Raw genomic sequence first — 27,466 nt, forward strand, 5'->3', positions numbered from 1 at the left:
CCTACGAGTCTAACCAGAGATATGTTGCTCTGCTCTATTTTTTATCTTTTTGGTTGTTGTTAATTCGTTCAGTCGTTTCCGACTCTTCGTGACTTTTAATTTCTGACGTGAGGGGCTTGGAGACCAAGTGCTATGATGAAAGTTTGAAGGAGTTGGATCTGTGTAGCTTGGAGAAGAGGTGTTTAAGAGGTTATATGATAGTCTGCTTCCAATATTTGAAAGACTGTCATTAGAGTATGGAGCCAATTTGTTTTGTGTTGCTCCAGAGGGTAGGGCCCAAACCAGGGCGTTCAGATTGACTAACCCAGGGGTGGTGAACGTTTCGGGTCCTGAGGGCTGCATGCAGTGTTGGGGGCTGGGCTGGGGGTTGCACATGTGCATACATGCCCCGCCCTCTTCTCCACCCCCCACCCCCACCAACTTCTCAGCATTGTAGGGATGAGGAGGCTTAAAGAAATCAAGTTTCCCATTGAAACGTTTTCATCTATTTCCTGAATAATGGTGCTGATGTCACTTTACAACTGTTTTAACAGTTTCATTATTACAAGGAGGCTTTGCATCTCTTTGTCCCACTGTATATATTTGGCATGCTTTTTTGTTTGTTTAACTTGTAGATGGAATCTCTTTTAAAAATTCCCCAATAGTGTCTTTTTTATGACCAGCATCCATGACAGTTTGGGGTTAACAGTGCAATTCTTCACACGTCTACGGAGAAATAAGTTCCATTAAGTTTAATGCAGCTTATTCCCGGGCATGTGGTTATAGTATTGCAGTATTAAGTATGGGAATACAGGAAGATGCACCCTGGACAATGGTGTCTTCTTTTTTTCTTTGTACTTTTGCTCTGTTCTGCTTTAATCTGTCTTGGCTCAGCTGTGCCCTCATAAAAAGCAAAGTAGCAAACAAAAACAAAATGCCCATGGCTACCAGGTTTGCCCAGAATTACTGGGAAGACTAGAACAGTTTGTTTGCATCAGTTGAAAATGCCTGTTTGGTAAGTAAAGGGTAAATATTCATATTTGAGGAATGATCAGATTGAATCTTCATTTCCATATTAAAGCCGCCTTTAACTCACTTTATCTGGTAGGGGAATTGATTTATGTTAAAGGCTGATATAATCTAGAATATGCTAGATACAGTATGCTTAGATCCAGATTATTTAATGTTAATTTAGTTATTATTTAAAAGAAACTTAATATTCACATTTTTAAAATAAAAATTCTGAATTAAGTGTTTCAAAGTCTGATTTTAAAAAATAAAATCAGGATTTTTCAGTTGTCTCGGCTATATTGTCTTTCTGCATTACCTAACTGCCTTGCATGGCCCAGCTCCAGCACTACAGAAGCACATCCATCCTATTCAGCATCACTCACGATGCACAGGCAAAGCACAATGACCCACCCTTGGGAGAGGCTACCTGTTGACCTCTGCCTGAGCCTTGCCTCCTCCTTCTCCTCCTTCCAGTCAAAAGGGCCTCCTAGATTAGTGCTTCATAGAATCATAGAATAGCAGAGTTGGAAGGGGCCTACAAGGCCATCGAGTCCAACCCCCTGCTCCATGCTTGTGAGGAAGTGCTTACTCCTACTTACTAAAAGTAATCCATTTGGAGTGCAAGAATGAAGCATGCTTCTGGTTTTAATTCAGAGAAGAAATGTGTCTCAGCTATCAGAAATTTGGCAATTATCAGCCCACAGAGGGGTTTGAGGGGCAGCCTGGGTCATTCCTGAGGTCCCCTGTAGCAGCTACTGCTTCCACCCCCACGCCCATGTGGAGAGCCTGTGCTTTAGCGTGATTAATAGCGAGAGGTTGATTTGAGAATTATTCCAAGATAAGCAATCCTTTAAGGAAGGCAAGTACATTTTACCCCAGTTGTTGGCACCAAATTGCAGTGGTGGCAGCTTACGGCTTAAGCACCGTTAGAAATCTTTTCTAATTTGACTGGTTGTCAAATTAAATGTAGATGCAGGAAAATATTTTGTTACTTCTTTCTGCAAACAGATGGTTACAAGAATGGGAGGTTCAAATGATCTAATAGCTTTGATTGTTCCTCTCCTTAGAAGCTGGAGTCTTAAGAGTTTGCATTATTTTTCATGACATTGAATTAAAATGATGAGGAGAGCATGTGCCTGTCACCAACGTAGCAATGAGCACTCCACCCCCCCACCCTGCAACAAGGGAGTAGCCTGTAGGCACAGTGAGTGGTGCTGCAGGTACTATGTTGGGGAACCCAGAACTACCCCCCCTCCTCACCTTTTAACTAATAGTAGCAGGTCTTACCAGCCTGATCTGAGGGGGACAGAAGCTGCACAACCCTTTTCCCTGCAGTTGTTTTCAGCTCAGAATTATCTGGTTCTAGCTGGTTTTCCCCTGTGGCTGATTTCGAGCAGACTGGTGATGGAAAGGGGAAAGGGTTAAGTAGCCCCCTTGTCCGCTGTTCTTTGTATCTGGATTGTTGTCTTCGTGATGGTTTTCAGTTTAAAACACCAAGGAAACAAACCATCTGGGGAAAGAGAGGGTTAGGTGCTCTGTTTCTAATTTTTTTGAAGATGGTTACTTGCCGGTAGCTGGATCTCATTGTGAATACAAGAGGGAATTAACTTTTGGCTATTTAATTAGATGAAAGCGTGTGCCTCCCCTTGCAGTGGGTAAACATTTATCCTACAGGCAGGCGGCACAGTTTCCTGATCAGGGCCACCAACTGAGTCCAAAGGGTTAGAGATAAGGAAGAAGCCTTAGTCTTTCCTCCAGATAGGCCAACATTCTTGCCACATGGATTTACGTAAGGAAGCCTTGACCAAAGAATGTGCTTGTGTACACATGGTGTGAGCAGAGCGTCTTCTTGGCTTGAGCCTTTTTGGAAGGGGAGGTGTGGGTCTTTTAACCTCTCCCCTCCCCCCCTCCGTGTTCTAGAATCCGGCTCGGGTGCTGCCAGATGGAGGGCTTCAGAAACAAAAAGCCTTGTGCAGCTATTCCAGCTTATCATCCTGAGGGCTTCAAATTCAAGATCATAGAATCATAGAATAGCAGAGTTGGAAGGGGCCTACAAGGCCATCGAGTCCAACCCCCTGCTTAATACAGGATGAACAATGTCTGGACAACCCATAAAATTCTGTGAATGAGGCAGTATAATTGCACACAATAAAAAGCTCATCTGGAAGCCCTCTTTGTGTGTATGAATGCTCTCCCCACTTTTTTGGTGTGTGTGTGAAATGTAAATCATTGTGAACCTGTTTGGACAATTGTGATGGTGAAAAAGGCCATCGTAGCTTCTCTCCCCACCCCTGCGCATGCGCCCACCATTTGCATAGTCCCCTGTGCTGTAGCATGGTTTGGCATGTTGTCTGAACCTGGTGTGCGGCGCGGTGGTGGTGGGTTCGTACCCACTCTACAACCTCTGCTGCACATTGGGGGCAGGGGAAGAAGCCACAATGGCTTCTTTCGCCATTGCAATTGTCTGAACCCAGTCAACATGTCTGCGTGAAACAAACCTGAGGATTTTGCATATGCACACACACATACATATATATAAGCTTTGAGTACCATTTGATGGAAAGGAGGGATACAGATATAACAAATAGGTTAGTCTCCTTAATGAAGTAATTAAGTGCACAGTCCTATGTGATCTGCCCTGGGTCTCTGAACTCAGAGGTCTGTTTCTGACCTTGGAGCCCATAAACTGAACAATCCTATGACCCGCATAGGATTGCTTCCTAAGAGGATTATCCTGCTAGTTCAGGCAACTGCCTCTCAGAGCACCTACTGTAAAAAAATTAAAACAATCAACATCCAAACGAAAAATTCATAGAAAAACAGTATAAAACATCAGCAGCAGGAGAAACATGTGGCTAAACAAATGATGCATTAAACCAAGAGATCTAAAATGGCAGGGTAAGTAAAAAGGTCTGTGCTGGGCACCAAAAAGACATCTCATGTTGTCACCAGGAAAGCTGCTTTAGTGGAGCCATGAAATTTGACTCTCCTATTTGCATAGTGTTAGATTTTCCACATGTACAGGCCCTGATAGAACCATGAAGAGGGGAAATTCACTACTGCTCTTGGTTCCTCCTCCCACTATTTTATTTTGACTTAAATGTAGACTGCAAATAATGATTCATAATACGGTTCAGAATAGCTGACAGGAATACTGTCTAAAAAGCCGGGCAAGAGGTGTGGCTCACTGCCAAGAGAACTTGGTGCTCTTTGGTATCAGCTCATAGTGACATCTAATCCTGAACAGGCGGTGTCCAACTAGTTTAGGTTTGCCCTCTACATCTCTGGAGGGACACCTAGTATCCCAGGCTGTATTTAGCCACCTGACAACTCTCTGAGAAGAAACACAAAATCCTCAGCAGCTTTGGATTCATAGGCTTTATTGGCTGTTCAGTCCTCAGCTGAGGGGAGTGGCATATGTTGACAAGTGATCCTTTCTGATGACATGGCATTCTCTGCTGAAAGGGCACAGAGGGTAGTAGTACATTCAGTGGCAGTAGTGGTGTAGTTACATTCTGCTATAGGAGATCTAGCACAGAAAATAATCAATGGAAAACACCAGAGGGTGACCCCAAAGCCCGAGTATGCTGCCTGTGTAGGATGAAATCTAACCCTCAGCCCAGCTGTCTGAGCATGAGTGAAAGATGGCCTCAGTCTCTCCAGCTGCAACCCGTGAGATGATTGTGGACCTGTTCAGACAACACACTAAGCCATGGTTAGGCTGTTAACCCTTTTGCAGCAAATGGTTATTGAGTGTGTTTAAGCCATGGTTATGTAGCTGCCATGGTTAGGAATAGTTCACATGACACGCTAAGTCATGGGTTACATGACATGCTAAGCCATAATGCTTAGCTCAAAATGTTCAACCACTGTGGCTTAGTGTGTCATCTGAACAGCGTCAATATTGGCTTAGCTTACAGGGTTGTTGTAGGGATTATGACTGTATGTTTTGAACACTGAAAGTCCTATACAAAGTATTATTAATATTATTATTATTATTATTATTATTATTATTATTATTATTATTATTGAAGAAGGAAATGCATTATGATCTGAAGGGCTGTAGCTAATCCATATTTCTATTACTACAATGTCATTAACTTAATTTTCTTGGTTGTTATATGCCGCCGTAATGCCAGAGCTGACCGTTTTTAAGGCAATTGAAAATTATCTCTTTTTTTGAGGTTTTAATTTCAGTCATAATGTAGGATAACAATATAGGTTTCACTATACTTTTATCTGGTTCATCTAAGGTTTTGGAATATAACTTGTACAGCTGTTTCAGCTGATGTAGTTTTAACTAATGTAGTTTAAATATAATAATATTGCTTGTGAGGTCCCTTTAGCAACTATACACTATTGAATTATTTGTTTATTGCTTGAGTAGATGAGGAGGCTATAAATGTATAATAAGTAAATTATCATAGTTTGAAATGGAAAACCTTCATTGAAATTCTGGCTGCGGTTATTCTACCTGAGCCACGGGTCTTTGACTCTGTACCTTCTGAGTCATTTTTTGAGCAAACAATTGTTTGGCAGGTTGAGAGTGAGGAGAGCCCCAAAGGTCAGCTCCTCAGAGACTTTGAAATTAAGCTATTTTAAAATTGCTGGGGAAGATCTTGTTATTTGCATGTTGGTACCTGCAGAATTCTCACAATGATAACTAGAAACTCGGAGATTTTATAATTTGTCTATCTGCCATTTATGTATTTAAAGCATTTATGTCACCTTTCAAAGACAGCTCACTAATATAATAATAATAATAATAATAATAATAATAATGATAATAATAATCACAAACTCAAATAAAAACAACAAAATCAGTTATCCAGTGGTGTCGCTCATGAGGTCGAAGCGCCCGGGCTTTCTGATCTGCTGCATGTGATCTTCCACTCTCCTTCAGGCTTCCCTGTTCTCTCTCAGTTTAGCTTTAATCCTCAAAGTAGCTAGGATGGAGGGAAATGGATTTTCCCAGCAGTGATATGTTGTTGTGAGCCATCCCTGTTGTAATGCAAAGTAATGGAGGTGTCTTGAATGGGCAATTAAAACCCATTAGCTTTCCAAAAGGGCTGCTCCTGATAGAGGTGAAAGCTGCTAGAATGGATTTGTTGACTTTGAGATAAAATGTATCTCCCTGGTGCTAGGAAAAGGAACTCCTGGGAAATCTTGAGGTGGTGGTCTTACACTGTTCGGGGATTTGCTGTGGCCCTGTTTTTCCCTTTCTCAAGCAACCTTGGGTCTCTCCGAGTCCAACATGTTAATCACTATATTGGCCTTTGCCAGCTCACTATTCTATGACTGTTCATTCATCCTAATAAATTGGGTATTATGCTATGTACTGCTGCTCTTTGAAGGTGTGTGTGTGTGGATATGTGTGTGTGGATATATCAAATTAATATAGACACCCCCACCCCAATGAAGCTGCCTACATTTATGGACTCTCCTCGGAGGTGTGGCTACAGGGACTGCTCCTTCACTGATTATGTACCACTGTGCCACTGCAGTTACCTCAATAACAAAACTTCACCAGTAAAATGCCCCCAGAATGAATAGGGTTTAAGTACATGGCCAACCCCACATTTGCTGAGATGATGCAGAAGGGGGATAGGACACTTACAAGGGAGAATCAGCAGGTGGGACAAGTGATCCCAAGAAAATTCTCCCTCTTTAGCTGTATTATTATTATTATTATTATTATTATTATTATTATTATTATTATTATCCCGTCTTTTGCCCAATAGTGGGTCTCAAGGCGGCCTTACAACCTAGGAAAAGAAATGTACAATTAAAAAAATTTTTTTTTACAATATTAAAACATTCACGTTTAAAATACATGACAATTTTACAAGTCCTTAACATATATGGAGGACCAGATTATTCTCCAAAGGCCTGCCGGAACAAATAAGTTTTTGCCTGCTTCCGAAAGCCCATCAAGGAGGGAGCCAGTCTAGCTTCCCCGGGAAGAGAGTTCCAAAGCACTGGAGCAGCCACCGAGAAGGCCCTCTCCCATGTTCCCACCAAGCATGCCTGTGAAGTTGGTAGGACTGAAAGAAGGGCTTCCCCAGAAGATCTCAAAGCACGGGCAGGCTCATAAGGGAGAATATGTTCTTTCAAATAACCTGGACTCAAGCCATATAGGGCTTTATAGGTCATAACCAGCACTTTGAATTGTGCCCAGAAACAGATTGGAAGCCAGTGGAGCTGTTTTAACAGGGGAGTTGTATGCTCCGTGTAACCAGCCCTGGTCAACAATCTGGCTGCAGCTCTTTGAACCATCTGGAGTTTCTGAACACTCTTTAAAGGCAGCCCCACATAGAGCACATTACAGTAATCCAATTGGAATGTACTGTAACTAAGGCATGTGCCACCATGGCCAGGTCCGACATCTCTAGGAATGGGCACAGCTGGCACACTAGCTTTAACTGTGCAAATGCACTCCTGGCCACTGCTGAAACCTGGGCATCCAGGTTCAGGGTTGAATCCAGAAGTACACCCAAGCTGCGGACCAGCGTCTTCAGGGGGAGTGTAACCCCTATTCCCTGACTGATCAGGAGCACCTCTGTCTTATCTGGATTAAGCTTCAATTTGTTCGCCCTCATCCAATCCGTTACTGCCAACAAACACTGGTTTAGCATAGAAACAGCTTCCTTGGAATTGGGTGGATAGGAGTAGTAGAGTTGGGTGTCATCAGCGTACTGGTGGAACCGCACCCCACAACTCTGGATAACCTCTTCCAACGGTTTCATGTATATGTTAAATAGCATGGGGGACAAAACAGAGCCCTGAGGGACTCCACAGGCCAACGGCCAAGGAGTCGAACAGGAGTCCCCCAGTACCACCTTCTGGGTCTGCCCATCCAGGAAGGAATGGAGCCACTGTAGAACAGCTGTTTTCCACCACCCCCACCTGCCCCTCAGAATTAGTTCTAGTTTTAATATGGTTTTAATTTTTGTGAACTGCCCAGGGAGCTTCGGCTGTTGGGTGGTATAAAAATGCAATCGATTAATCAATCATTCGATAGATAGAACCTGGCTGGGGAAAGACATGATGAAAACATGCACCCATCTTTCTCCAGCCATTTTTCCCTGCAAATGCCTCCCCTGCATTATTGTTATGAGGGCAGTGCAGGAGTTGCAAGCCTTGTTTCTCTTAAGCATGTAGGTTTCAGGCTGTGAAGGGCTTTAAAGGGAAGTAGCCAGTCCTTGAATTGAGTTGCCCAGTAGCTAGTGGGCATCCAGTGCAATTGCTGCAGGACTGCTGGCCTGTACCTGTCAGGAGGTAAGGGGTGGCATTCTTCTCTATTGCTCTTCAGGGCACATAGAGCACCAATCTGTACCTCTGTACCCAGCAGTCAGTCCACTTGAGTTAAATGAGTGGGGTATAGAGGATTGCAGCCTCAACCCTAGAAGTTACAAAGAGCAACAGATGTGAGACAGACTTGGGTAGAAACGTCCACAAAAATAGACTGGAGGATGCTAAAAACATTTGGTCATTTTAATTTATTTTATTTATTTATTACATTTCTATACCGCCCAATAGCCGGAGCTCTCTGGGCGGTGCTTTTAATCATTTCAACCCAATTTATTTATTAATTTATTATCACAGTTTAGCTGCAAAGCAGCAGATAGAAAGCGGCTTAGAAATATCAAACAAAAACAATATAGCAATGAAATAAAGATACAAAAAATGAGTAGATAGTAAAAACAGTACAAAGCAATACAGGTATAGCTGTAAACAGTGTAAAGAACTGTGTAAAGTTGCTGTACAAATATAGCAAAATGCCCTTCCTGTGCAAGGTGCAGCCTCTTCTGTTGTATGGCTTCTTCTAGTTATAGAGCTTGCACAATCTGTCTTGAAGGACTTCATGTGCTTGTCAGGACAGGAAGTGTATATTTGGTGTCTGGTGTCAGTTTATACAATAGCAAGTGCAAATGTTTGTGGGGAGTTGATCTTTTGACCTGTAAACCTGTGAGCTGATGTTTAAAAATATTTGTTGGAAGTGCAGAGGGTTAAGCAGAGGAGGAGGAGGAGGAGGAGGAGGAGTTCGAGTTCTGCGTGGTAGATCTGGGACGTGGGCATGTTGCTCCCTGGAGCTGGAGAAGGATTCCAGTTGGCTAAACTCGGAAGCTCTGAGCAAAGACACCTCCTGGAAGGGAGGAGGGGTTTGTTTCTTCCCCCTCCCTGCATCACAGATGCCTTATAAAGGGGTCTGGAGAAAGGTGCGCAGGAGTTTTGCCGCTTCCGTAGCTCCCTGTGCCTGAGGGAAAGCACCGCGGAGCCAGTGAAGCTGCTGGCCACAGGCTTCTAGGACCAGAGACCAGAGCCAAGATCTGAGAGAAGCAGCAGGTCTTAGCCTACTGTGCCAGACCGTTGCCCTTCCGAAAGCGCTGGGGGCCCTCTGGAGATCGGGTAGCTAAATATGTCAAAATGTAGACCCTTTTGATTGCTGCTATTGAACACTGTTATTTCATGACTGATTTGAACCCAGAGTTGTCTTGTGAATAAAATTTTGTTGAGATAAATGTTAGGTTATATTATATCACCTTTCAAGACCGTAGTCTTATGGCATAATAAAAAGGGTGACGTAGTTTGAGAGTTCCTTTTCTAATGGGGTTGTGGCCTTCAGAATCATTTCCTAGTGTCGTCTTTCCAAGTCCTAAACAGCTTTACTCAGGATAACTGATTACACTGTTTAGAAAGATGACACAAAGTGTGGTGCTCTTTCAGCCGTTATGTATAGAAAATGAATTGGATTATAAGCCTGTTCAGGGCTTCTGTCATTATTGCAGCTACAAACTAAGAGGGCTTCCTTTCCGAAAGTTCCTGCTAAACAACCGCAGCCTGAGATTATGTTTGGGGAAGCCGGTTCCTTCTCTCTCTGTGTGTGTGTGTGTGTCTGTCTGTCTGTCTGTCTGTCTGTCTCTGTCACGAGTGATTCATCAGCCGTTTCCCAGCCCCCTGCTCAGACTCTGGTATCTGCACATGCTGGGCAGAGCTGGCAGGCGGCCTGGTGGACGGGCGCAGGAGTGTGTTGTCATGGGGTTCATAGGCCCTCCCTCCTGATTCTCTCCCAGTCTTTCCTGCCTTGCCGCCCTCTCTTAAAGAAGCACATGGTATATTCTGGCATTTCTGGGAAAGCCAGCTCTGTATTTCTTGACAATGGGACGTCCTTAAGAGTTCTCATCCTGAACTCTGAATAGCTGAAACGTGAGCTAAAAGGGGCAGTTACTGCTCTGTGCTGCTTTCTTAAAGGAAAATAATGGTCTGAGCCAGTGTGCCGAAGAACTGGGGGTCCTCAGGAGTGCCCTTCCGGATCTTGTTTTGAGGCTTATTTTGGTCAACAGAAATCCTCCTCCTCTTCCTCCTCCTCCTCCTCTTCAGGTGAAAAAAAAATCTACATGATGAGTAAAGGGGATTTAATCAGTTATGATAAGACAGTCTTCCTGCTGAGATGTATCTGTTTTTCTCTCTCTCAATTGTTCCATGCTCTGGAGTGTAAATATGAGATTTACCTTGGGGGTGGGTGGGGTTGGTGGGGTGGGTTGGTGAGAAGGAAAGGGCTAGGTTCAGAAATTTGGTTCTGTAATAAGGTATTATTCTGTAACGGTAGCTTGTATCTAGCTTGGAAGAGTTATAATCAATGAGGACTATTTTGAGTAAGGCACCTTTAGTTTTGATCCAGTGATTCTGCCATGATGTATCAGCCTTCTATGCTGGCTTTAAGCTGGGAGAGGTTTCCTTAAATTCTTTAATTTACTCGTTTGTCAGAAACATTTAGTAGACATAGTGTAAGCAGCTTTCCACCGTACTACCCAGAGAAGTATGTGACTAGAATTAAACATGTACATTTTTATATTTATATATAGCTCATTAATGTAATTTTGGTAAACGAGTGGGGGGCTTTTAGGAGGGTAAACGGGTACTGATGGTTTGGGGTTTATTAAAAATGTTTCCCATTGTTTTCATGTGTGAATAACTTATTTTAGTTTATTGTAATAGAAATGAAGACATGACAATGGCCGAGGACCCTGAGTTGGCATTTCAGTTTGTGTAGCTGTGGCAGTGCCAAGAAGCCGCCTTGTAACTTGGTCAGGCGAATTGTTCATCGAGCCCAGTACTGCCGACTCAGATTGGCAGCTGCTCTCCAGGGTCTCGGGCAGAGGAGGGCCTTTCCCAGATTCTGCCACAGGATCCTTCTAACTTAGTCTTTCCTGATGTGGTGCCCTCCAGATGTTTTGAACTACAACTCTCCACAGCCCCAACCAACATGGCCAATTAGAGTTGTCTAAAACATTTGGAGAACACCACATTAGGAAAGGCTGTTCTAACTGGAAGTGCCAGAGACTGAACCTGGTTTCTTCTGCATGCAAAGCATCTGCTCTTCCCCGGCCATGGCTTTCATGCTTGCACGCTCTTCCCACATTTTAAAAAGATGTAGCTGAAAGAAGTCTGCCTTAGAATGACTCCATAAATGCAAGGAGTGTCATCCCGCTAAAGCTCAAAATCTGACTAAGAAACCTTTGTAGAATTGCACTGCTGCCTTGAAAATCACGCGACTTCCCTAACAGCCAGTCAGAGCTTTGGTTTCAGTCCCTCTTGTAAGGCGAGGCTTAGAATGTGAAGGTTTCCGGTAAACTGCTGAGGACGGGTCCCATGGGGCTAGAAGGAAATCCTGAGGTGGAGAAGACCAACTATTGGCAGAGGTAGGAGCTAAATGAGTGCTTGCATGGAGACGGCAGTCTGATTCTCACAAACAGCAGATGAGGCGGCCACCACTTCATGCTGCAGGTAGGGACAGATGAATCTCCCATTTTAGGCCTCAGTTCCGCATTTCTCCAGTCTGAAGCTTGGCTCGGCCTAAACTTTGAAAATTACTCAAAAATATTTGCATGCAAATTTGTGCACATTTTTGTGAGCATTTCTCCCAAGGCATACATTTTATATGCAATTTTGTCTAGCGTACACATTTTTGCAAGACCTTTCCTAATACACATTTTCACTAATATTTACATGTGTGTGTGTACTTTTTCTTGTATGCATTTTTTGATTGGAGAACTTCATTGCAAAATTCAAAGAAGTGAGACCTTTAAAGGCTAATAAAGTGAGAACTTTGAAGGCTAATTGTTTTGGTTTGCTAATTGGTTTGAAAGTGAAAATTAATTATTTATTTATTACATTTATATACCGCCCCATAGCTGAAGCTCTCTGGGCGGTTTACAAAAGTTAAAAACAGTAAACATTAAAAATATACAAAATTTAAAAGCATCAAAAACATAAAAACAACAGTGTAAAACAACAGTATCCATTTAAAAACAACAGTTCTGGGATCCGTTAAAAACAAACTTAATGCTGTTAAATGCTGTTAAAATGCCTGGGAGAAGAGAAAAGTCTTGACCTGGTGCCTGAAAGATAACCGTGTTGGCGCCAGGCGAGCCTCATCTGGGAGATCATTCCATTAAAATTCCAACTGAACAATTTTTTCTCCTATCCCTAATTGCAGTTGAGGCCTCACATGATTGAATGTTCCTTTATATGAAGGCATTCCCTGCATGAAGAAACACAGTATGTTGTAAAGAATGGATGTAGCGTAGACTTTTTCCTGATATGCTAGGTTTCCATGTGCAGGGGATATATTGTAATAGTGGTAGTACAGAGAAGCTTTCCATTATGTGACTCTCCACCTGCAGTCTGAAGCAGAGTTGCCCAGAAACTTCTTTTTTTTTAATTAGTGGTCCTGAAAACTACTAACCCTTTTTTGTAGGTGGCAGAGTCCACTTATTTGGGTAATCAGAATCTGTTCAGTTGAACAATTGTCCTGAAGACCAACACCTGAATTTACGCCATTTTAATCTAATATTAATCTAAAGTTTTGTTGAAAGTGAGAAGAGGTATGGCTAACCAGGGGCCTTTGCCACAGTCTTTTGTGTATAAACAAAACAATGGTCTTTTGTGGGGTGGTTGCAGAGATGAAGTGGGTGTCATGGGACTAGATGCTGGGTTAGCCAAGCCAACATGCTTCTCACATTCAGATGCACACTTTAAATCAGTTTAAATCATTCAGTTCCAAGAGTGGCCTGTGATGAGACTGGGATCTAAGAGATTTCTTTCTTTGATTTTAGTGTCTGTATACAATCTTTGGGTGTAGCAGCCAGTCCTGCGGTTAAATGGACGCACTCCTAATAGAGATGGGTTTACCCTTAAAGGAGGCTTAAAAATAATTTTAAATTATTTATTTACATTCATACCCTGCCTTTTTTCCTCCAAGGAACCCAAGGCAGCGTACATAATCCTCCTCCTCCTCTCCATTTTATCCTCACAGCAACAACCCTGGGAGGTAGGTTGAGCTGACAGTCTGTGACTGGCCCAAAGTCACTCAGTGGGTTTCCATGGCGGAGTGGGGACTAGATCTTCGAAGTGTTTGATTTAAGATACCATCTATGAGTGGGCAGCCTCTGATAGCTCAAACTAGTCCTTGATTTGGCTCACCCTCTATCTTGCATTTGAATGGAGAGTACTAGGGGTTGTCTAAACACGTGGAAAGCCCTGTGGTGGGGGTGGGTGGGGGCGCTGTGATGGTTATATGACGTAGCACCCACCACGCACCCACCCTGGGGCTTTCCGGTGAAGCTGTGGAGAAAAATTTGGGGACTTAACCTGACTTTTTCCTTCAGAGCGAGGTGAGTACGGAGCATCAGCTGTCTATCCTTGCTGTGGAGTCGCTGCGGAAGCATGGCCAGATGGATGCCAAGCCCTGTTTGGTCGCCATCCGCCTGGGCAGGTGGCGGGCCCGGTGAGCCTAATGGCCACTGGGAAGCCCACACCGCCTCCCTTCATCTACGTTACTCACTGCCACCCCGCACCAGTGATACCGCGGAGTTTGGCAGCAGAGTGGTGCCAACTCAGCATCATGAAGGCAGCCCCTTAGCTAACATTCAAACTGATGGAGACGCGTGATTTCAAACCTATTGCTTCAGTTCAGAGTACAGTTAAGTGTTAATCCTAGTCTTTGATGCCTGTAAATCTCCAGGCTTAGTGTTTCCAGAGTCCTGGAGGAAGGCTTTGGGACCACAGTGAGAAAAGGCATAATAAAATGGGGTCACTGAGCTTGATGCTTATATGACCTGAGGGAGTGTGGTGGAGTCGCATTGCTAGCAAATTAGCTAGAATCATAGAATCGTAGAGTTGGAAGGGGCCTCTAAGGCCATCGAGTCCAACCCCCTGCTCAATGCAGGAATCTACCCTAAAGCATCCCTGACATGGTTGTCCAGCTGCTTCTTGAATGCCTCCAGTGTGGGAGAGCCCATGACCTCCCTAGGTCATTAGTTCCATTTCGTACTGCTCTAACAGTACAGCTGCCTGTTATTAGACAATAATTCCCCCTCTGAAAGCTTATACTTCAGGTAATTGCTGTTCCATTTATTCCCTTACCTTGAATTCTTGATGGGCTCAATGTAGGCTTCAGGAAAACACTCCAGCCTCTCCATTATGCCCTAGTATTTATTTATTTATTTATTTATTTATTTATTTATTTATTTATTTATTACATTTTTATACCGCCCAATAGCTGAAGCTCTCTGGGCAGTTCACAAAAATAGTAGTAGTTAGTAGAGCCAACCAGGGCAATTCTGCAGAGTGACTTTGAGCACAGAAGAAAAATCCGGGTGTAAAACAGCTGCTATAGACCCTCCCTAGAGATGAAGCTATTGATTTCCATCCAAAGTTCTGCCTTGCTTCAAAACAGAAGCAGCCCTACTAGAGTCAACTGCTTAAGTGGATGGATTTTGGGTGCAGCAGATCTGATCCCCTGGAGGCACAGAGTATCAAGAAGTGCTCCTGCTTAAGCCCCATGGAAAAGAGCCAATGCTTTGAGCAGGAGAGAACCAGTATTCTGCACTAGCCATGAATCCTTGTTCCAGGCGAAGGGCAGGAAGACAGCCCCTTTGCTCTTCGGGATGACAGGTGCCACAAGCTCGGAGGCACGGATGCTGATGCACGATCTGCCTCCAACCTTCCCAGATGGTCCCCAGTCCTCATAATGGTTGGAAAAAACAACCAGCCAGATCAGCTGCCCAATGTGGTGAAAAGAAACTTGCCCTCCCCAAGGGAAAAAAGTACTGCGGTAGCCACACAGGATGCTGGAGAGTCTTCTCACCCGTCCTGCCTGAGGGGATGGTGCTGGAGTTGCCAGCCACAGAGCAGAGGAAGGCACCGTGTTCCCCCTAGGTAAAACAAAAAATTGGGGATGATTTACTTTGATCCTCCGCCCCCGGTCTTGCAAAGGCTGTAGCCTGGTGAGAGAACTTCCTTATCCCCATGAGGGGCCCAGTCAAAGGGGAATAATAAAAATCAGAAGAGAATAATACACAGCGCAACAAACTACGAAGCCTCTGACCTGTTTTGGCTGGATTTCAGGCAGCCTGGCTGACGCCCTGCTCCCCGGCTGCCAGGCAGGTGGGGCCTGGGGAAGTTGGAGATGGGCTCCTCTTGAGAAGGAGTCAGGCATCGGCTGCCTGGCCTCCTAGCTCTTGGGAGGAGTCTGGAAGAAGAGTAAGGGCCGTCTTCCCACCCTTCCTCAGGGAACTTTCTGCTGGATTGTAGCCCGTGTTAATAAATGGCCTTGGGGATGGGGGTGGATTGCCCCCTTGGGCCCCAAAATATCACGGCTGATCCTGCTTGAGGACACTTAACGGTGAGGCCCGAAGACGTTCTTTCCTTGGCTGCCCTGTGCAATCCAGCCACCCTCATGCTTTGTGCTTTCCGGCATGGCAGAACGAAGAGTCCCGAGACTGCCCTGTTCAAGGCAAAACATGCAAGTGCCACTTGAAACAGGGTGTGTGTGTGCTGTGGCCGCTGCTGCGTGTGAGGCAAACGTGGAGGTGTGCCCTCTGAGGAAAAAGTTGTCAGCAGTGTGCTGAGCAAATTCCTTGAGTGTGGGAGCCTCTGCATGCCTGGAAGGTCAGGGTGAGATAGCAGGCCTGCAACCATCCCTCCAGCTTCTGTTGGTCCGCCTGTTTCCCCCAGGCCTGTGTTTCTTGGGACCTTGGTGAAAGCTGTCATCTTCCTTGACTTAGTGAAGGATCATGGTAAATGTCTACGGATGTTCCCAGTGCACTGGCTGGTGCTTCACCCCCATCACCACAGGCACTGAGTGAGCCTGAGCAAAGCCTGGCCGTGCCCTGCCTTCAGGGGGCTGCACTGCTCAGCTCTCGTACAGTCAGGCCCTGTGCTACTGCAAATAGGCCCACCGGCTCTGCTCCGACAGCTCTTGGACAGGAAGGCTGGCACCTTCTCCCCAGGCCTATTGCTACAGCTCTTGCCACCCTCAGCAGTGCCACCATTTGGTGTGTGGCAGAAGCCTGTGCCCAACGGTCTTTGTCTATCAGGCATGCCTGGGGCTTGCTGGGCCTGAGGAGGCAGGAGCATCAGCCTCGTGCTGTGTGGGACCCCTGAGTTGTGGGTGGAGCCCCTAAAATTGCACTTTTGAGAAACCCTGTTGTATTTGTAGTCCTAACAATATTTTAAAAGTATGCCTCCTCGTTCCCTCTTTGTGGATACTCTTCCTGCTGGATCCTTTGTATTCTGTGTTTCTTCTTTCTTTCTTTAGGCCTTAGAAGCAGCCGAAAGAGGAACTTTGGGCAGTGCAAAAAAAATGTGGTGCTGCATTTGCAACAGATGTCAGGATCAGGAGGCTGGTGGGGGAAGAGGGGGAGGTATGCACAAGCGCATAACGATGCGGCTGTAATGCATGCTAGAGTGCAGTCGCCATCGTGTTGCTCTCTTTTAAAATATGAAGCTGCAATAAAGACAGAGTTTTAATTAATGGTTTAGGCTTGGGGGTAATCTAGTAGGAAACAGCCTGCGTAAGACCCATCGAAATGAATGTTCTTGGGCAAGTCCCATTCACTTCACTGGGGCTTGTGCATGAGAAGTTCAGCAAAAACCATCTTTGGATGTGATGCTAATGATATTGATATGGAAGTGAGATTCACTGAAATCAGTAGGATGTGTTCAAGTATACATTTTGCTTGAATTTCTGGAACAGGGAATATATGTGGCCATTGGAAAGCTCAGCTGACTTTACTGGAGCAAGAAGTGTCTCCTTCAAGACCTGCTTACTGTGCCCCATCCTTCCTCTCTAAAACGTGAAAGCCCTTCAGTGTTACACCATGTTGGGAGCGTTGGGAGATCAGTAATAAAACCAACAGTTTCCTCATAAAGCATAGTTCCTTGACTACACCTGTGGCTCCGGCCCCTTTAACTTGCGCTGCCACCCAGGTCCAGTCAACACAAGGACTCGAACACTACCTTAGCAAAGGCTTTGAGATGCAATCTTTGGGAAATATTTGTGCCTTTCATGGATGTGTGGCTCATGGGTATATTAAAATCCTATTCAGGTTCTGCCTTCTCTGCCCATTGCTCAAGGTGCTGCTTGGCCTGATTCACTACATTGCTGGGAAATCCTTGTGGAGAAGAGCCATCCCACGGCCTCCATTTGTTCTTAGCTGTACAGCGGGGGGTGGGGGGAGAGGCGGGGGTGGGCATTCTTGTTGTCTGGGATGGGAAATGGGCTCCCTCCTTTCTTAAGAGCCTCGTGTGTCATTAGCTGGGTAATGGGGGAAGGAAACGGTGCTCTGGCAACGCGAGTGCTGCATGCAGCCCAGAACTGATGGAGCCGTAGCTGCTGCAGTGCAGAGTCGGAGCTGGGAATTACCGCCCCCCCCCCCCTCCTCCTCCCAGCCTTGCTTCCATTCCGCCTGGGAGAGATGTGCAGGGCTGAGAGGCTGCCCTCCTGACAACCGTGCATCAGAACCCGGCGGCTGCAGGATCTTCTGAGGACCACTCTCTCGATGGCAGCCCCTGGCTGAAGCAGTGCCTCACAGAGCGGGGCTTGTGTGTGGGAAGCGCTTGCTTTGTCCCTGCAGAAGGATGTCGAACTGTGACACAATGCCTGTTTGTTTGCAATAGCTGAGACCGTCCTGAGAGGGCAAGAGGCAGGGGCAAGCCGGAGGAACAGCCCATCGGCGGGGGAAATTGGGAGCTGTGACGACGCATCTTGCCTCCTTTGCCGAAGGAAGTGAGGGAAAGAGAGGCAGACCAGAAGAGAGAGAGAGAGAGAGAGAGAAAGAGAGAGAGAGAGAGAGAGACTGAGACTTACAGCCATCGAACGAACGATGTGTCAGTCAAGCGCCCTGCAGGGACCAGAGCTGCACTCAGGGAAATGGTGAGATGCTGCAAAGCTTTATCTAACCCTCCTCCCTCTTGCTGTAACCTCCGCAAAGTTAAAATTCATGTCCGGAGGCTGCGTTCAGGGAACGGTGGCAGCGGCAGCTGTGCTGGGGAGCAGCACCCACAGCTGGAAAATCCAGGCCCAGCTGGGGGCACCCCAAATAGGAGCACCCGTTTCAGGTACTGTCTAGCATATACGTATATTGCTTTGCAAGAAAGTGCTGGAAGGAGGGAGGGAGGGAGGGAGGGAGGGCACCGTGGGCAGGGAGAGTGGCAGCTGTCTGCAAAGCCTTTGTTTGGCCTAATTACTTCAAAGCTCTTTACACACTTGATTGGCAAATGAGGGGGAGCTGGCTGGTAGCCTGGGTTCCGTTCCGAGGAGCGGGTCAAGAAGGAAATGCAGCCTGGGGCTCGGGGTGGGAAGCCTTCAGAAACAAGGCCCTGCAGCTGGAAGCAAGGAGGCTTTTTACACCTAGCTGTCAGGCTGCAGCTCTGCAGGGATTGGCCCATGATTGTCTGCAGTGAAAGGGGGGAGATGGAGAAAGCAAGCAAGAGCCGGCCGGTCGGCCAGCCGGTCCTCTGAGCTCTTCTTGCGTCTGGCAGGCGAGAAGAGGATGAGCAGCCCACGGAAGGTCCCTTTAACACCCCCTCCCCTAGATAAGTGGCAAACTTTGCCCTACTGAAATATGGCTGCCCTTTGGGGGGTAGGAAATTGCTTGAGTTCTCAGGGGTCTCTTGCTTACCCCAAAGCAGTCCTATCTGCCCTGGGAACTCTTCGCCCAGATCCTGGCATTGGGAGAGCCTTCCATAAGTTTCATTGCACCTTCCTTGGAAGAAGGTGCTCCCCGCCCTCCGATACGGGTGATCCTTGAATAGGCACAGCCAGACATGGGTTGTGCGGAGGCAAGGAACACCTTGGGCACAAAGGGGTTGGGGCGCCATGTCCACAGCCAAGTGGGAGTTCTGGTTCCAGCAATGTGAATGATTTAAACGACAGAAGTAGAGAGGAAAACCACCCACCCAAAGAGAATTAAAACATAACACTTGGGTGGGTGATTTCCTGGCGGCATTTTTGTTTTGTTTTGATGTGTATGAGGTTAATCTGGCCTCAACCCCTGTGCTTTGGTGCTTAGTTGTAGATGTATTCAGCTTCTGGAGAGGTTTGTTAGTCTCTCTGAATTGTAAGAATGGGTCAGGTTGTAATGTTTCCCTGGTTTAAGGCAGTGTTGTTGCCTATGTCTACCATTTATCTTCTGATCACCATTATTGGTGTCAAGTTAAAGAGCAACTTGAATGTTGTCAGTTGAGAGCAAGTGGATGCATGAAACCTGCTCGTGTCATTGAGGGCTGCTGCTGGACCCATCCCTGGTCCCGTGCAGGACATGCTGTAGTCTGGTCACCACCTCCTGTGTTAGCAACTTCACTAGGATTTGCCTGATGAGATTTCCTTTTCTTGGCGCCAAAAGGGAATGCTGTACACGCCTGTGTGCGAAGCCCTCCTTTAACCTCGTAGCATTTAGGGAGTCATTATGTGCAAAGGCCCATGGGGAATATTAGTGCTCAAATGAACAGCATGGAGAAAGGATGAGACCAGGTTGACTTCATCCTGCAGCTGTGTAGGTGGAAATGTAACAAATCTTCAGTGATCTGGACTTAAGTCGCCTTCAATTCCAGATCCATTTTTACTGCAGACAATTTTCAGGTCCTCTCCTCAAGTCCTCTCCTATTTTGAAGGGGTTTCGTTGTCTCTCCAAATCAATCCTTGTTTGCTGTCCTGTGTATTGTGGGAGAAGTCTTCATAGAGCTGTTCTCAAAAGTACCATGTGGACTGGATTGGTCAGCTGCACCCTAAACTTAGCTGCACCGTCTTGCTAAGTTTTGAGAGCAACGGTCTGTGCCAGAACATAAGGGACGGCGGTGCCATGCTCATGCTTAGGTCATGCTCGTTTCTGATGTGAGCTGGCCTTTTATTCTGGGGAGGAGTAGGGGTGAGCAAGCCCTCGTGTCTGCAGAGGTGGCCCATTGGGTGACTTTTGAGGGGCAGCAATGCTTGGACTCAGGTTGGCTGACCATCTTGTGTGTGTGTGTGATCCTACAGGTTGCAGTTTCCCCAGCTGGCCCTGAGACGGAGGTTGGGGCAGCTGAGCTGTATGTCTAGGCCTGCTCTGAAACTCCGTTCTTGGCCTCTGACTATTCTCTATTACCTTCTGCCTTTTGGTGCTCTTAAACCCCTGACCAGAGTGAGATGGAGGCCTATGAGCAGGGTAAGTGCTTGCAGGTTTGTACTCTGCGTTGTCATGCCTGACTGTGAAGGTGGTGGTGGTGGGCTGTTTGAAGGGAGAAAAGGTGGAAAGAGCTGGTGTGTGGAGGGTCAAGGCGGCAGAGGAGGGCATTTCTCCCGCTTCCACAGCACCTGGGCCTTGTCCTGTCTGGTGCAAAGCTGTGGTTGAGGAGATTCTCCTTTTAGCTGTGCTCATGCTAGCCTGGCAACTGATTGCTCATGAGTGGAAATGGTGCGTAGGTTCAGTGAATGCTGCTGGGGCTACAGAAAGCCAAGCTACATGTCTTGTAATGTGAAGAGGGGAGGAGATTTGTTCCCACATTATTCATGGCTGCTTGGAATTCGGCTGCTGAGAGGCAAGAATCCTTGACGGGCACCTTGGCGTTTGGAAGCTTTGGACTGCATGTTTCAGGCACCCTTTGCATCCCTTCCTGCAGACGCAACAATGTCAGACTTCTGTGGATGTGGATTACATGAAAGGATGTAGTCAACTTGCAAAACAGTGGTGTGGATTTTTTTAATGAACCATTTATACTACTGATGCTAAGAAAAATAATTAGCTTGGTCTTCGCACTGACTGTTGGTCACTTGCTCTGTTTTCCGACTTCATTTTGCAACTAGTTCAAGTTGTTACAGGGAATATTTTGAGGTAGAAACAAGAGTAAGCAGAAGGTTTGGGAGATTTGCAGTAGACCAGCAAGGATTTCTGACTCCAAGTAGTTTAACCACAGCAACAACGAAATGACTCACCCCACCCTTGTGTGTGTGTGTGGGTGGGTGGGTGCTGTGTGGAAGGATGGGGCGCTCTGCTCAGTTCTGGCATCCAACGCAGATTCCTGGGTTCAGAATTCTTCCCTTCTAGGTGTCTGTCTTTTTCACCCGGCTCTGGTTGGTGGGTCTCAGGGCTCGAGTAAGAAGCAAAGGAGATTCCACAATCCTGAAGCCTTTGCCCTCCACAGAGACAGAGGAAGCAACTCGTCATGGCCCTAAACCCCACCTCCTCAAGGAGCTCTGGGGAGTGTCTGTGGTGTTTTCTGATTTTATCCTGACAACTAACCTGTGAGGTAGGTTGGTCAGGCTGAGAGAATTTCTCCCGCTTCCCCGCACCCACGGCGCCAGTTTGACCTCTTGAGAGTGAGGTTTGGACCCTTCAGCTTTCCCTACTAATACCGACAATGCAGTTTTATCGTCCTTGTTGCTCTTCCCTCCGTTTCTGAGGAGGGTGACGGCCGCTCACTGGGTTGTGCTGGAGGCATGGTCCGTGCTGAGCACAGTGACTCCGTTCAGGGTAGCGCTCCCATCGGAACGTCCGCGTTCCCAGTGCAAGCGAGCCTGTTAACATACCTCTGGAGCAGGACTGTGAATGGAAAGGAGCAGGCAGGAAGGCAGGCAGGCAGGCTTCGAAGAACAGAATCTGGTCACAAAGAGCCGTTTGTTGCCTTGCAGCACAGCAGCCATTTTGATGGAGAGCCTCCATGCTCTGCACTGTTCTGGGTTGGTTGTGTCAAATAAGAGAATTGCTGTTTGTTGTTTCCAGCTGGTAGAGCAGGAACGTAACTGCAAAGAAAGGGGAGCGGGGGGCAGCAGGTACGGAAAAGGAGCTGGGCTCATCACGATCGTAATGCAGTTTGAGAGATCAGGACGTAAGTTAAAAGCCATTTTCTTCTCTGCCTGTTGGCCTGTAGCCTTTAAGGCACATGCTGCATTTGTTTTTTCTGGATTTCCTGATGAGTGTTAGAAATGATGTGCAGTTTCTCTTTTAAAGATGAACGTGAGCGTTTCCCTCTTCTTATTAGGACACTGGAAATCCCTAAAGTCATGATCCTCATAACGACATGGCCCAGGTTAACTGACTGCATTGTACTCAGGGCATAAGTGGCAGTGCCAAGAGGCTGGTATTTCTGTGCCTTGATCACAGGGCATTTCCAGGCAGCTCCCACTGAGCAAGCGGGGCTCTGGACACCCTCCTCCTCCTCCTCCTCCTCCTCCTCCTGGAACTGAGGCTCACCTGACATTGCTGCACCAATAGCCAAACACTTACAAAACAGGAGGAGGAGGAGAGTAGTGAGTCTCTTACAGCAAAAGTCAATGAAATAGTTTGTGGTGTGGGCTGTAGCCCACGAAAGCTTAGGCATGATAAGTGTGTTAGACTTCAAGGTGCCACCAGGTTCTTCTTCTTTGGGAGCAGCTGCTGACTGGCTGGCTGGTTTACACGTCAGCCACTCAGACCTGCTGAGGGATGGGCAGTGAGCTTACCTAGTCATGTGGAGGAACATCCAGACCTGGGGTGCTTCCAAATGGACAGCTCCTAGCGCTACCAATCAAAATACATTGTGCAGCTATTCCAACTTTCCCTCCTGACGATGGAAGAAGCTTTGGGAAAGCACAGGAGGGTTATAAGTGCAAGATTACATGAATGAGGCAGGATGCTTTTACGATAAAAGCCTTGTGTGGAAGCTCCCCTCCCCTTAGAAGCCGAGGGGGAATGGACATGCCTGCTGTTTCTGATCCACACAGATCCATTTCAGCTGCAGGGATCACTTACCCTCTCTCCTTCCTGCATTTGTGCATAAGGAATTGTTTTAGGGCACTCTGAGCAGACCCACAAATGGGTTCTGTGTTTGCACAGAGTGAAGGAACTAGTGCTTCTGGATATCCCCTCCGTGTGGAGATTTCTTGGCTCATGCACCTTGAGGGATGGGGCAGTAGTGGTAGCTCCTCAAGGAATGTCCTCTTTGAAGATAACTTTAGCCACCTCCCCATGTCCAGTTGTTTCTTCAGTTTTGTCTCTGCCACATTGGGGACAAATTTTTAGGTTCCCCAATGGCCCCAACACTTTCCCCCACGGTCTCTGGCCCAGGCTGTGAGTGCTAAAGAACACTTCTGTTTGGACTCAGTCACTCTAAAACTTGTGAGCACTGCGAGACCCTCACAGCACCAGCTCTTTCAGTGGCTGCAGTCCCCACCGTCATTCTGCCAGTCCACCATCAATCTGGACAGCCATCTGGATTCCTGCATTGAGCAGGGGGTTGGACTCGATGGCCTTAGAGGCCCCTTCCAACTCTACTGTTCTATGATTCTATGAATCCTTCCTAGTGCAATGTTTGCTTAGAAATGGAACCCTTCTTTGTTGCATTCTCAGCTATTCTGGTGGCTCTGTTCCCCACTCCCAACTCTAGTGCAGTGCCTGATCCTGAGAGTTCAGAAGCAGCAATAATCAAAGGTGCTTTCCAAAGAGTCTTAAGAACTGGGACCACAAGTTTCCTTAGGGTCCATTGGCTCCTGCTGATCTTCATCAGTAAGTGAAGGAGGAAAAGAAATGTAATCATCATGCTGTAGTTAGGTCTCAACATTTGATGCCAATTCGGGCCGTGTGCCACTTAGCATTGGCACAGACCATCTTCCCCACCGTTACTGTTCCTTCTGATGGAGCCATGCTGGTTCAATCTGATAATGGTACAATGGTATAATGTTCCCCCATTCCTCTTATCCTTTGGGGTGATGAACCATCCTGCCTCCAATTTTTTATTTGAGAAGGAAACCTCAGGTTTTGCAGTCTCCAGTGGGGCTTTGGAAGCCTTGCCTAGTAAGTGATCCAACTCCTCCATCACTAAATGAAGATTTCTGCCTCTTGTTGAACAAATTAAGAGAGTGGTCCAATATTTAAGACTTGACATGCAGCAACCTGTTCCTTAAGAATATGAACCCTGCCTATATCGCCAATCTTCCTTCAGTTGGGCAGGGATCCATGGGATCCACCATTGTCAATAACACCCACTTCCTGGTTATTGGGAAGGGTGGTAGAGCCCCTGCCTTGAGGAGAAAAGGTCCCAGGTTCGATTCCTGGTATCTTCAGGTAGGGCTAGAAAAACACTTGTCTGAACCCTTGGAAAACTCTTGCCAGACAGGACCAAACAATACTGGATTAGATGGACCAAGTGTATGTAGGCTTCCTGTGTTCTTCTGACTAGTAAATATGTATAACAACATTGATCCTCCTTATTGGATCACTTGGCTCCCGGGACCCGGCTTACATATACAGCAGAATGATGTGATAGAATCTTGAGGTGGTAAAGTAAGGAGGGGGTGTTTGCCATTTTTATTCTCCTGCAAGTACACGACTATCTCAAAGAGTTAAATGTTTTATCCCAGGCCCACTTCCTGCTGTGTTAGTTTTCTTATTGCAGATGGGTTCTTCCCCCTCCTCCTGGTAGGGGAGCGTTCATAATTGTGATCCCATACCTACACTTCAGGCCTCTTCCACTTATCACCCCCATCCTGCTTCATGTGTAGCCCAGGCCTAACTCATCGTTGAGCTGTCATGTCATACCCTTGACCTCAAGACCTCTTTGATGGTCATGACCTCCTCAGACCCGGAATTGATACTTTGGAGAGAGTCAGGAAGATGCAGGCTACAGCTGTTTCTCCTAGGAATGATCTCACAGCCAAGCCCACCCAAGCCCACCTCGGTTTCTTCCTGCCCAGCAGCGCTCTTCTTCAGGATCTTCAATTGAACGCCATTTTCTTAAAGAAGTCTTGTTCCTGCATCTTCTATCAGGGATTCAATGTTGAAGGTTCAGCCCTCGTTGATGTTTGACCTTTATGTCCACACTCACTATAGTTTTGAGCTAGCAGAACAATCTTTTCTAGCTGGTGTGAAAGGCCTTTGACCAGGTGCGTGGTCAGGGCATTTACGCTACTTCTGCATTGGTTATATTGGTTATATATGTGCAAGACGTTGACTGGACAGTTATCCCCCAGAGGCTTATCTTCCTGAGAATGCTCCCAGGTATATTGGCTACCAATGCCTCCTATTTAGGACTACACAGAGAACTAGAGATGTAAGATTTCTGTAAATTTTAAAGCTGTGGGGGGGGGAATGGTTTTTTCTGGATTTTTTTTGGGGGGTGGGGTGGAGAATGGAATTTTAGGGGAATATTGAAGAATAAGCAATATTTATTTTTTTCAGTGCCCTTTTCAGAACTAAAGCCGCTTAGTTGCTTTAAGACAGCCTTCCCCAACTTGGTGCCCTCCAGATATTTTGGACTTCAGCTCCCATCAGCCTCAGGCAGCATGGCCAATGGCCAGGAATGCTAGGCACTGTAGTCCAAAACATCCAGAAGGCACCAGGTTGGGGAGGGCTGCGTAAAGAACACAACACAGCCTTTCTGTTCCTAAAGTTATTTCTATGGATAGATCAGTATATTCATAACGTCATTATATTTTAATGAATAGATTAGGAGAACTACATTAAATGCCTGCAACAGCATCAGGAATGCAGGAATCTATACAACAAATCCCAATCGGTCAAGAATGCACATTTACTGTCAAGAATACACAATGGTGACTTGACTCACATGTTGAGAAACTGAGCGTAAAGTCTATCTGTAAAATATACTTTAGATCAATAATTTTATTAGGGAATGAAATAATAGCTGTACTGGGAATCTTACAGAGAGGATTAAAAACATTTCCCCCCGTGGCGTCATTATTTCAAGACGTTTTACATCTCTAGTCTTTCTATAAAAGTGTTTTTATTACATAGTGTAGAAATCAGTTTGGGGGAGTAAAGGCTGGGTAACAATATATAAATACTTAATCTTAAATTCTAAAAGAAATTTTAGAATTTTACCCTCCCCAGCTATTCATTCATCTCACAGATTTATTTATTTATTTGCTGTGTTCTGTCCTGCTTTTCACACAGTTGTCCTCCATAGCGGCAAGCCTTGCCCATAGGCTTACAAACTGAAAAGACAGGAGACGCAAGGGAAGGAGGTGAGGGGAAAGGCAGAGGAGGGGCGTCTGTTCCGTGTGAGGAGCGATGAGTGAGGAGCAGGTGGCCGTATTCAGTTTGGGCCCAGCTGCTCTTCCCTCGCTGCCGTTCGTGCTTGAGAAGCGTTTGGGGCCCTTGGATTCCTCTGGATGACGTGGAGGGCTGGAGCATTCTTCTTCGCTGTGTCTGCAGTCCCAGGACATGGTGGCTGTTGGACCGGAGAGCTCTTTCTGGCAGGGAGCCTCCTGCAGCTGCTGCTTCTCTGGCTGATAGATGGGGGCCGATCTGTTCCCTCCACCCACCCGTGGGCCTGAGGTGATTTCTGGAGGGCAGCGGGTGCAGCCTGCTGGCAGAAGCTCAAGCGCGCGTCTCTTGTGCTGCCCAGCCCCAGTAATAAAAACGCTGAGCAGCTCCAGCGCTGGGACCACCACCAGGTGATCACCACCTTCCTTCCTTCCTTCTGCGTCAACAGGATAGATGTAAGAACTGCTCTGCATGACACTTTCTCAATCTGATCTTGCTTCTGGGTTGTTATGTGGAATGCCATCAACGTAGGACTGAAGTGCATTTTATTTATGAAAACATTTTTCTCCTGCATTTTGGATGGAAAGCCCTCAAGGCAGCCAACAACTTTTGTTACTAAAACAATTGTAATAAAACAAATCCAAACACAGCCAAGGACAAGAATAAAACCAGACTGCCATATTGGGGAGAGGGGCAAATGAATGACTCAGCCCTCAGCGCCGCCTTCTTAAAACCCACGTTATGGCTGCTTATGGGGACATTGAGCAGGTGGGCCTCTGTCAGGAGGGGCTTTCCACAACTTAGGCAACCATGGGTGAAAACGACGCCCTGCACGTTCCCACCTGCTGTGGGTGTTTCCAGACGGATGGCTCCGAGGTCTAACAATCCAGAAGACGTTGTGCAGCAATTCCATCTTTTCCCCTTAGCAGATTTTCCATAGGAAGCAAAGAGATGGGAAGAAGTGGTGGGAAAACATGGGGGGGGGGCCCTGTGAGTGGAAGTTTATTTATTATTAACTTTTATATACCTCCCTATCCACTAAAAAGCCATCTAGGCAATGTACAGCAATTTAAAACAATGACATGATTAACCTGCCCCATAATATTCTGTGATTCACGCACAATGCAAGTCTCGTTTGGAAGCCCTTTTCCAGGCAGCGTTGGTGTGTTTGT

The 27,466-nt window shown here is 46.4% G+C and overlaps 1 protein-coding gene across 7 annotated transcripts in view; it reads left to right on the forward strand.

Moving 5' to 3' along the window:
* The window catches only part of PISD (phosphatidylserine decarboxylase), a 64,569-nt gene that overhangs the window by 20,233 nt on the left and 16,870 nt on the right, over positions 1–27,466 (forward strand). Inside the window, exons 1-3 of one of the 7 annotated variants that reach the window (XM_063144016.1) lie at positions 9,209–9,399; positions 17,033–18,211; positions 20,315–20,480. The exons of 1 other annotated variant lie outside the window; for it this stretch is intronic. In XM_063144016.1, coding sequence (XP_063000086.1) covers positions 18,162–18,211; positions 20,315–20,480 — 216 coding nt within the window. In that variant the 5' untranslated portion in view covers positions 9,209–9,399; positions 17,033–18,161. Of the gene's footprint in view, positions 1–9,208; positions 9,400–16,862; positions 18,397–20,314; positions 20,481–27,466 lie in introns of those variants that run through there. 5 more of the 7 variants (XM_063144017.1, XM_063144013.1, XM_063144018.1 and 2 more) reach the window with 5 other exon arrangements.

Source organism: Elgaria multicarinata, chromosome 18 (assembly GCF_023053635.1).
Source record: "Elgaria multicarinata webbii isolate HBS135686 ecotype San Diego chromosome 18, rElgMul1.1.pri, whole genome shotgun sequence".
In the NCBI taxonomy this organism is placed as follows: Eukaryota; Metazoa; Chordata; class Lepidosauria; order Squamata; family Anguidae; genus Elgaria; species Elgaria multicarinata.